The 11,539-nt window shown below is 34.0% G+C and overlaps 1 protein-coding gene and 1 pseudogene across 1 annotated transcript in view; one reads left to right on the top strand and one right to left on the bottom strand.

The window, feature by feature from the left end:
* Positions 1–2,334: 2,334 nt before the first annotated feature.
* Positions 2,335–11,539, bottom strand: part of LOC102894600 (rab proteins geranylgeranyltransferase component A 1) — a 140,789-nt gene continuing 131,584 nt past the window's right edge. The window contains 2 exon segments of the mRNA XM_025048785.1: positions 2,335–6,236; positions 11,470–11,539. The exon segment at positions 11,470–11,539 is cut by the window's right edge and continues 40 nt beyond it. Of these exon segments, the coding sequence (XP_024904553.1) occupies positions 6,045–6,236; positions 11,470–11,539 (262 nt within the window). The 3' untranslated portion in view covers positions 2,335–6,044.
* LOC112482017 lies at positions 4,923–5,101 on the top strand (annotated as a pseudogene).

Here is an 11,539-nt window from a genome sequence, read left to right as displayed (position 1 = left end):
TAAAAAAGCTGGGGTAGCAGTATTTTATCAGACAAAATAGACTTTAAAACAAAGGCTATAAGATACAAAGAAAGACTCAGTAATACCATTTCTGGGTATTTATCTGGATAGACCCAAAACACTACATCGAAGGGAAATGTGCATTCATATGTTTATTGCAGCATTATTTACAATAGTCAGGATATGGAGGCAACCTGGGTGCCCATCAATGGATGAATGGATAAAGAGGTGGTACATATATACAATGGAACAATATTTAGCAATAAAAGAGATCTTGCCATCTCCAACAACACAGATGGATCTAGAGGGTATTGTACTGAGTAAAGTAAGTCAGAGACAGATACCATATTATTTCACTTACATGTGGAATCTAAAGAACAAAATAAACAAAAGAAAAACAAACTCATAGATACAGAGAATATTTTGATGGCTGCCAGACAGGAGTTAAGTAAAAATGGGGGGTTAAGTAAAAATGGGGAAGGGATTAAGAAGTATAAATTGGTAGTTACAAAATAGTCATGGTGATATAAAGTATAGCATAAGGAATATAGTCAATAGTATTGTAATAACTATGTATGGTGTCAGATGGGTACTAGATTTACTGGGGGGATTACTGTGCAAGTTATATAAACGTCTAATGACCATTTTGTCCATGTGAAACTAATATTGTATTCCAACTGTATTTGAAAAATAAAAAAAATTAAAAAAAATAACATAACCAATGTCTGAAGTCATTGTTTTTGCTGGTCTCACCACATAGGAATTTGGTGTTGGATTACTAAACACTTTTTTTCATAATACATAAATACTGCTACTTATCAAAATTCTTTAAAAAATGTAGAATAAAGTACACTTTTACTCCTCCCCACCAATCCCAATCTCTCTTCCCAATATAACCACTATTACCAATTTAGTATATCAACTTCTCAAATTTTTCCTATATGTATATATAATATAGTTTTGATTTTTACATATTTATCATTGTGACATGATTTCTAAGTATGTGTTGGAGATGTAGTACATATAGATATACCTCATTTTTTTAGCAGTTGCATAGTATTTTATACTACAGAATGCATGTATTAAGAATTTAAGCCAGTCTCCTTTTAATGAATATTTAGGTTATTTCCAACATTAAAAAAAAATGGTATAGTGAACAATCATGTATTTTTAAGTACATGTACAAAACTTTCCACAAGTTAGAGTTTTAGAAGTGGAACTGCTTGGTCAAAAGGTGTCTGTATTTCAAATTTAGATAGGTACTGCCAAATTATCCTTAAAGGCTATAACTAACTTATAGAGCATGTATAACGTATGAGAATGCCTCTTCCTCTACACCCTTACCACTCTAGATACAATCGATCCTTTGGATTCTTCCGACTTGATGAACAAAATATATCTCCTGGTTTGGTTTGCATTTCCTTGATTGCTAGGAGACTAGACATTATGGCATAGCTTTAAAATGTTCAATGTTCCCAGAATTTTTAGGATAGTACGGACACATTAAAATGTGATATTAAATTCTGGGTAAAATTATTTTACTCATTTAAAAATAAGAGAAAAATGCTATGTTTATAATACGAAAAAGTAGTACACATGTCTAACATGTATTAGAAATGGGAATAGAAAATTAAGAGCTAGTACATCATCTTTTCTAGCTCTACAAAGAAATTCTCTGCAAAATTATACAGTCTTGCAATTTTTTTCACACATGAAAATCCTGAATTGAACAATTTACTAATGCTTCTGGATCAGCAAGTGTCCATCTCTAAAGAATATTTCGTTTTGGGGTCAATTGTCTCATTGATAGGAAAATTTATACATCCAAGTCCTATTAGCAGTAATAGGCGTTACCAGCATAAATCCCCATGTAGTGATAGGCTAAAAGACCCTACAGTCTATGAGGATTCAAGTTCTAATGATTACCTGTCAAATGATCCTAAGAGTCATCCTCACCAGAAAGAGTAGACGTAGCAACTTATAAGGGAAGGGCATCTCATTGCAGCCCTACAGCTGAACTGTATTAATGAAAAGAAAAGTGGCTTTCAAAATGTGACCTGGGATGCTAAGTGTTAACCACTTTATTGGCATTTTTAAAAAGCCATCATTAAAGGGGAGAATTCAAACATATCAAAGCACTTGTTTAAAAAGTGTGAATATTGTATGAACTCCAAGGTGCTTGAAGGATAATACAGCTACTTGTTTAAAAATTCAATTAACCTTATCTTTCTTAAACTTGATTTATTAATAATCTCACAGATAAATTGCCAGTTTTGAAAGTCTTGTTATCTTTTGAATGTGTCCTGTCTGAGAAGCTTTAGAAACTACTTGGAATTGACAGAAGATGTCACTCTGCTTTAATTATTTGATTCAAGAACAAATTACAGTTCAATAAATGATTGCTGCATAAAAAGAACATCAGCATTCTCTTCTCTGTTGCAAGTAAGCTGTTGGGGATTCAATCACAACAGAGAAAAACATTTCTGGTTGTCATTCACCAAGTATGAAAAATATTTCAGATTCTCGTATACCAAAGTAAAAAGTCTGTAGGCAATCAATGTACTGTAAAGCCATAGCCCATGCCTCATAGCACTGATTTCAAACAGAATAAATCCTGATGCTGGCATCTAGAACAGTTCGCTAAGTAAATCATACCCATGTATCATTTGATTACCTTTTTCACAAACCTGACACAGTTGACAAATGCCTAGAAACAAAACCAAGTATATAGCTATACAATTGTTTATATAATAAACTTATCAACTGTTATATAATAAACTGTTATTACATAAACAGTTTATATAATAAACTGTTATCAATACATCAGTTCTATGACAATCTTTAATTTCTTCGCAGATATACAAAACTTTAATATTAAAAAATAGGATGCCACGCCTAAAAGGCATTTAAAACACTTTTATTTCCTCTGAAAACTTACTGTTACAGTGTGCAAAGTATGAATAATAATATATTCATGCTTTTTGAAATGCATATAAGAAAATTAACTGAGTAGAGAGATAAATTATTCAATACTTATAGCAGTAAATAACTTTATATGTTAAAGAAATTGTTTAATTCCTGCTTTAAAGGATCACTACTATTTAGCCATTCAATTTCACCAAAATTTTTTTGAGGTCTTTAGGACTAGACAAAGGGCTGCCAATCTCAGAAACTACCATTCTAGAAGTTAACTATCAACATGGCCATTTTACTAAGGGCAACTAAATATCACAGGAAATGAGGAAAATTGTTAACTTAGTTCTTGTATAGAAAAATATGTTTATAATATATATAGCTGTTTTTCTGGGCAGGCATACCAACTAGACAAAAATACATTAGCAACATAAGGTTAGTAATTGGTTTTCACGTTGACCACTAAACTGAATGGTATTATCGTTTGTGCTTAATAACCATGCATAACTAAACTTTTTAAACACATGAATCAAAATTCTTTGATAATAGCATTTTCAAAATTTTAAATTAGCTACTGAAATTTCTGCATCATGTACAACATATTGATTTTATTCATATGACTTTAGGCTTATGGTTTTACAACAAAACCAAAATGTTTTTCTTTTTCTGACTCAAAACTATGTAAACAAATATTTATTCACGGTAATTAAGATAGCTGAAAAGAAAGCTCTTAGAACAATTTCTATTACATGTTGGGGCAACAGGAAATATCTAAAGTTCTCGAACAATTGTATAATATCTTAATCATCACTAATCATATTCAGGGGCTTTTAAACATTTCAACAGTATTTAATAAATAGCCTGAAGAGATTCTGATGTTGGTCAATAGATGAAACAGGGTACAACATGGGCTTGGCAATGAGATCACAGGATATCTCCTTCATTGTTCTACATATAGATAGCTATAATAAAGCTACCAGAATTTTTCTAGTTATTCTGGGCCTACCCTGATTAGCTGTTTACATAAGTGCGCATGCTGTTTTCAAGAGGCCTTAACTCTAAGACTATAACAAAAGTACAGTATCTTAATTGGTGCAACTCACTGCAATTGTATTCAGACTTAATACTCTCATATAGTGGAACCTTTTTATTGCTGGTATTGAGGGGCAGGACTAATACCCAGTGCTTATAGGTGTGTATTGTGTATTTAGTGCATGCTATAGTTGGAATTCAGGAAACACGTTTTGACTTAAGATCTGAATCTATATAACAAAGTAGGTTGTAATGTGATTCTACTGTCCCTGATTTGTATAGTATTATAAAAGGGGAAGAGAGGGAAAGAAGGAACTAAAGTGATAGGGGAGGGGCTGTACAATGGGCAGAGGGGTTAGGAGTAGCCTGAGAAGCTGGGAAGGTTTGCCTTGCGTCTGGATACAGCTATATCTGCAGGAGGTTGGAAAGGTGAGGCAAGAGATACATTCCTTGGTTCTTTCCATTTCCCATGAGTCTGTGACCTGAGAGCTAGATCTTCCCTGAAATCTGAATAGGTCAGAGCTCCACTGCAGCTGAAGTGTGTTAAGAACTATGTGCTTTCTATTGTAGCCATGGCTCTCTGGTTGGCAACATAGGCCCGACTGTACAAGAAACTTTTTATGTATTTATATATCAAAATAAGATGTTAAATTCAAACTATTACTCAAAGAAAGCAAACCATTAGAGCTTGGCATTTGGAAAATTTTCAATATAGTCACTCTCACTGTAACTAGATTTGTTGCCTATGTACAGCCCTAACATTTTATGTTAAGTGAATACTAGGGTTTACCAACTGTCATACTCTATTCCTTATCCTTGGTGGTTTCAGGTTTCCTACTAGAAAAGAAATAGGAAGAATTTACAGTGTTTTCATTATTAAGATTCAAACCCAAAGTTCCACACGTTATTATGTTTATTAGCCTATAAGACTATAAAATACTAATATAGGAAAGAGTTTTATTTTAAAAGCTTAATGTAGCTTTGCGCAGTGGCAGTATGGTAGCCAATGAGGTTTATCCGAGGCATGATTATTGCTAATTGAAAACTTAAAAGCTTAATGCAATAAAAACACTGTGACCTATTGTATTGGGGGAGTTGACAGCAAACAATTATTTGCTGCGTGAGATTTTTGATAGTCACCTTTAAGTCAATGGGAAAATTTTAAAACAACTTTTCTTCCAGAAAACCCATTTTAAAGATGGCACTGCATTTATCTTCAAAATCATTCTCATATTATTATTAACACCTTACATATGGAGAAACTGAGGTCCAGAAGTTAAACAATTTGCCAAAGATCATTGGCACAGCTAGGACTAAATTAGATCCATAGACAATTAAGCTAGTGCTCCAGTTACTTGACTAGACAGAATTTCCAAATACCATTTATCCAAATACCTATCCAAATCTTCCCTTCTATTTCAATACTGAGCTTTCCTAGTATATAAATGATACACATATAAATATCACTACTAACATTAAAAAACACTGAGTGATGGACTCATGATTTGTTAAAAACTTCTACTTTAATAATAGTATTTTAATACTTCTCAAGATAGAAAACAATACAAACCTCTATTCCAAACATAGGCTCTAGCCAGATCACGATCCTTTTGTTTTTTCTCATCTACATTTATATATGCTTTTATCATTTGTGTCATGATGTCTTTAAAGAGAAAAATATAATTCAAATAATCAAAGGAAATAAGTGAGGTGATTCTGAATATGTGGCTTTCAAACAAAGATCCAAAGTGGCAAGCAAAAGCTGTTGTAAAAGCATGAAATTATTAACAATGCATAGAATCATTTTCATCTTCAAAGCTATATTCCTGGGAATCAATTCGTTTATAATTTTTATCTGCTAACTCTACAGGTTTGAAATCTTAAAGCAGGCAAGTCAATGTGCTTTACAAGTATTTTACGTTCTTGTAATGTCCTCTTTAAGGAAAATCCCCTTTTACATTTCTATGACGTTTCTTCTGGTAATTCTGTATGTCAACTAGCTGCTGCTTTCTAACATTTTTCAAACAGTTCTTCCATCAATAAGACTCTGACACCAGGAGGAATTTCCAAAGTAGGATATCCAGTTTGGTGCATATCCGTTATTCAGAGGCTTCCTCTGAATTTTGCAGGTTTGTACTTTCCTCGAGAGTCTCTGAGTTGGCCTCTGACATGGCACTGGATTCTGAAGCCCCTGGTTGTAAACTGTCTCCATCCAGGATAATGTCTTCAGGATTTGGTGGGGGTGGACAGAAGTCTTCATTTGGGCAGATTTGCTGGAAAACTGTCTCAGCCTGGCCAGGGAAGAAAAGACACAATAGTTTTGGGACATCAGCTTAAAGTGTATGTGCCTTTCTGACACTATTTTAAAAAAGTATTACCCTTAAAAATTTCTTTAAGTTATAGAACTTCACCCAATATACATCTAAATATACCTTCTAAAAATCTGCTTTCAGAATCCCATGACTTTTCTCCCTAAATCTACACATGAATTCAGCTCCATTTAGGTGTATCAGTACTTGATCAGATTCTTTATTAAGTGTTTAAATACTTGAGAATTTAAAGACATTCATGCTATGTCAGTCAAAATACAATTTCCCTTAATATTATTTATATAATTTCCCAGTAGAGCCTATTTGTGATATCCAGAGTCTAATTTAGCATGTAATAATTTTAACGAGTTGTTCGAATCAAGAAAATTTTTCATTGTTTGCTCAACTGATTGCTTTATTGGCATGATTTTTCTCTCCCTGGGCTTTAAGGAATATAGCACAGTGTTAAGATCATGTACAAATCCTGGCTCTGCCAATTTAGCGGCAATGTGATGTGGAAAATGCTTACTCAACTTCTGAGCCTTGCTTTCCTTGTCTATAAAACGACCGAGACTAAGCCTCTATATATAATAGCTGTTATCATTGTTATTAATAAGTTAAAATGTCAAGATTTAAGCTGAGCTTAATCTGACAGGGTAAGAGAATAAGAAAGTAAATGTGATCATAATTAACAACAGCAACAAATACATACACACACACGCGTGCGCACACACACACACACACACAGTAAATGTGGCAAGCAGCATCACTATTCTAAACATATACTTTGATTTAGATGAATACAGCTCATTGTTAGATAAGAGTCCCTGCCATGCTAGGGAGATTGCACTCTATCCTATTGGTAAAAGAAAGTCATTAAGGGGTTTTAAGATATATGCTTGTTTTAAAGGTTATAATGTCTTTCTGTACCACTTCAATTCTCCTTCCTGAGGTACACACAAGGTCATCCATTAAGCCAGGAGTTGACAACTATGGCCCACAGGCCAAATCCACCCCGCTGCCTGATTTTTTAAGTAAAGTTTTATTGGAACATGGCTACACTCATTCATTTATCTATTGTCTATGGCTGCTTTTGCACTGCAATGGCAGAGTTGAGTAGTTGCAATGGAGACCATATGGACTGCAAAATCTAAATACCACCTGGCTATCTACTCCTGTATCAGGTGATTAAAACTTATCATATTCTTTGGCAGTAGGTGGAGGGTTAGTAAACAGAAACTTTTGAGCTTTGATGTGAAGTTGAAAGAAGGAACAAAAAGATGGCTTCTTTTCCTTTTCAGTAGAGTTTAAGGATATATTTTTGTATATATCATTTTACTATGCATATTTTAAAATTAAATATTTGAGATGCCTTGCTTTGCTTTCCACCCCAGGAACTCACCACACACCTTTACTGGAGATACCTTAGCCCCTAGAATCAGGAGGAGTGAGATCAGACAGAGTCTCTACCTCACACTTCAGTCCTCCTAATGGAATTTGGTGTTTTATCTTTACTTTGTCTGTGTGTTGAAGTTCTCCCTCCCTTTCACTCTCTGTATGCAATTGATCATCAAATCTTGTCAATTTTATCTCCTAGTTCTTGACTTCACCTTTTCCTTTCCTACAGACATAGCCTAGGAATGCACCACCTTTCCCCTAGACAATAGCAACATCTCAGAACTGGACTGGTCACTTGACTTCTAGGGTCCTTTCATGTAATCCATCTCCATGCTGTCCTCAGAGGGCTCTATGGAAAACAAAATTCTGTTTATGCCACTTTCGGGCTTAAAACTCTTCAAAGATGCCCCATTTCTAATAGAATAAAAATCTAAGATCCCTACTATGGCATACAAAACCCTTCAGGCCTACCTTCTCTGGTCTTATCTTCTACTTCATCCCATTTCCACCTCTCAGACTTTTTGCTTCACGAATACCTGGTTATTTGTATTTTTCCTCATCTGTAAAATGGGGATGTCATGGATACTTACCTCATAAGGTTGTTGTGAGGACCAAATAATATAATATAGATGAGATGCTTAGGAGAGTGTTTGGCACACAGAAAATGCTCAATAAGTGAGAGCTTCAAAAGTACGATACTTAAAATTGCCCTCTCCCTCAATGGCATGTGAGAGTGAATAATACTGCAATATGTGAGCAATTTGATAGTTCAAATGACCTACATAGCTGGTCTTCAACTTACAAATTATGTGCCAAAAATCGTAAATGAGTTACTAATCTATCCATAAAAACAATCACCTAAGTGGTGGTTAGGTTGCCAGCCCAGCCCCCAGATCAACCAATTTAACTTATTTTATATCTGAGGTATAAAACAGAGTATAGCCCTATTTAACTACTCTTGCTCCCATGGTAGTGACAGCTATCAATGCCTTGAGAGTAGGGAGGCACAGACCAGGCTGTTCATCAGTATGTGTATGGGTAAATGAAACACAAGCAGTATTAAGAAAAGAGAGATCACATGTTAGGTTTAGAAAAAAAAAATATCAACTACAAAAACTAGCAAGTCACAGAAACAATCAAAACTATCACTTAGGCTAGCATCAGTGTGGTGATAATATAGAATGTCTTGGTGTGCTTCTGCATACAACTTTAATTTGTGAGTATTACACAGAGATTATTTTATATTTTCAGTATATCTTCAAATTATAAGTAGTTCCTTATGAACACAAGGGAGGCAGGCAGGTCTACATTATTCAACATCAATATATTTGAAATAAGAAAAGCAGATGCAAACTTGCTAAATGGTAAAATGAAGCATTTTATTTGTTAAAAAAATATGCAAGTGCTTATGTTTTATACAAAGGAAAACGCCTAGGTGATATTCTGAGAGCCTTTTTAGACAATTAATTAAGAAGTCATCAATTAATGAATGAGATGAACACAGGATGGTATACTGGAAGTACAAAATTTTATCTGAATAAAGTAGCCATTTGGAAATACTATTACTGATTCCCTTTAAAGTAGGCACTATAATATTTTCTCCCCAAACCGACGTGAAGTTAAAAGCCCATCAACAGACAACTGGATAAAGAAGTTATGGTTCATATATGCAATGGAATATTACTCAGTCATAAAAAAAAAGAAATCCTACCATTTGCAGTGACATGGATGGACCTAGTGGGTATTATGCTGAGCAAAATAAGTCAAGACAGAGAAAGATAAATACCATGATTTCACTTACATGAGGATTCTAAGAAACAAAAAAATCAAAAACAGTTGAAAATCACATGATATCACTTATATGTGGGACATAAACCTAAAAGCAACAAATGAACAGGACAAACAGAGACTCATGGACATGGACAACAGACTAGTGGTTACCAGAAGGTAGAAAGGCAGACGGGGTAAAAGGGGTCAAATATGTGGTGACAGAATGAAATCTAACTATGGGAGGTGAACACGCAATGCAAATATATATATGCCTTACTGTTAAAATGTATGGTTGAAACTTATCGAATTTTGTTAACCAATGTCACCATAAAAATTAATTAAAAAAAAAAAATCAAAAACAGACTCACAAATAGAGGACAATATGGTCACTGCCAGAGGGGAGGAAGGTTGACGGGTTGGGAGAATGGGGCAAAGGGTTAAAGAAGTTCAAATTAGTGGTTGAGAGATGGTCACGGAGATGGGGAGCATGGCATAGAGAATGCAGTCATCAGTAATGCAATGGCTATGTGTGGAGCCAGATGGGTGATAGAGTAATCGGGGTTTAAACCATATAAATGTCTAACCAATGTACTGTATACTTGAAACTAATAATAAAATAAAATGCGTATAAACACTATATAACAAATTTAAAACTACTTATATTTAACAGCATGTAATAATTAGTACCAAAACTAGCATTATGATTGTTTTCTACTGTGATAACACTGTACTTCTGAAAACTATCTTCTTGGGAAGCAAATTACTTTAATTATAATCTTCTAGCTTACAGTTTAGATCACATTAGCACTTGTATAATAAGCTCTTACTTAAAAGATCTTTCATTTTGGTTAAAAAACATTAAAGTTTGCTCATGAATAAAAATGACCTAAGCATTCAGCTGAAAACTTGCTGGCAATTTCTGATTGGAAAAGTTAGAACATCAAAGCAAAAATGACTTGGTCATATTAACCCATAAATGTAGATCTTGAACCACCTCTGGTTCCTATTAAGCTAATAGAATGTATGATGGAGGAAAGATCTGACTTCTTGCTTTTGTTATCATTGGCTAAATATGATTATCCAAGATCACCATCAGACTCTGAAGATGAGAAATAAAGAATCTGGTAAAAAACTTTAAATGTATGGGTCATGCCCTTGCCACTATGACTAAAAATTAAAGGATCAGTGAAGCCATTTGTTTCTATAAGATTCCTGTCATTAGTGGGAATGAAACTTCTTTCTGTGGTCTTAGAACAATGTGAAATTATCTATTTATTGATTCAATTGACAGATGTGCCAACTCTGTCCATGAAAAGTTTAGATTTATTATTTTCTGCTCTTTCTGTCAAGTGCAGAGAAGTGTATTTGCATATGCATATGAATCTTCAGCTTAATGGAATCATAGTTCACTTTTGGCAACTTGTGCCTATTTATAGCCCTGCTTAGGAGCTGCCACAAAATTGCATCTCGATTTAATATACTCCCAGCAGCTATAATAGTAATTCTTGGAACACTGGCTCATGTTGAAACATTAAAGGAATCATGTTAATTGTGAAAAATTGTAAGTTGTGTGTCCTTTTCCAAAATAAGAAAACCATTTAGGACCATTTTAAAATTACATTTTGTATGCCTTACTAGTTACACTCCTTTTGAAATGACACAGGTTAACAGAGAAAAACAGTTTCTGTATTTCAAAATAATACTGATTAGAAACAATATTTCTTTAGAATACTGGCATTATAAATTCATTTTTCTGAATATGTATTTCTAGCATTTTCCATCCTTGTTCCCACAATGGAACTCATAAATGATCTCCTGTAGTTCATCATTATATTTAAAAACATGAAAATATCTGATACTATATTTAAAGTATATTTCAGGTAGCTTTCTTATTCATAGAAAACAGTTTAGGGGCAAATTGCAGATTAAATTAAATGAGACAGATGCTTTTCTAGTCTCTTTTCCCATCTCCCAGAGGGAAAAACAGTTCACCTTCCCTACCACACCAACTTCTTAACAAAAGACTGAGAAATATCAACAGCCTTACCTGTTTGACTGCGTTATCATTTCCTAAACCACAGTCTGGGCCAGAGCAGACATAAACGTTGGATGGTAAA

This window comes from Pteropus alecto, unplaced genomic scaffold (assembly GCF_000325575.1).
Source record: "Pteropus alecto unplaced genomic scaffold, ASM32557v1 scaffold1010, whole genome shotgun sequence".
Classification (NCBI taxonomy): Eukaryota; Metazoa; Chordata; class Mammalia; order Chiroptera; family Pteropodidae; genus Pteropus; species Pteropus alecto.
Note: the sequence above shows the minus strand (reverse complement) of the source record. Positions and strands in the feature narration are given on the sequence as shown.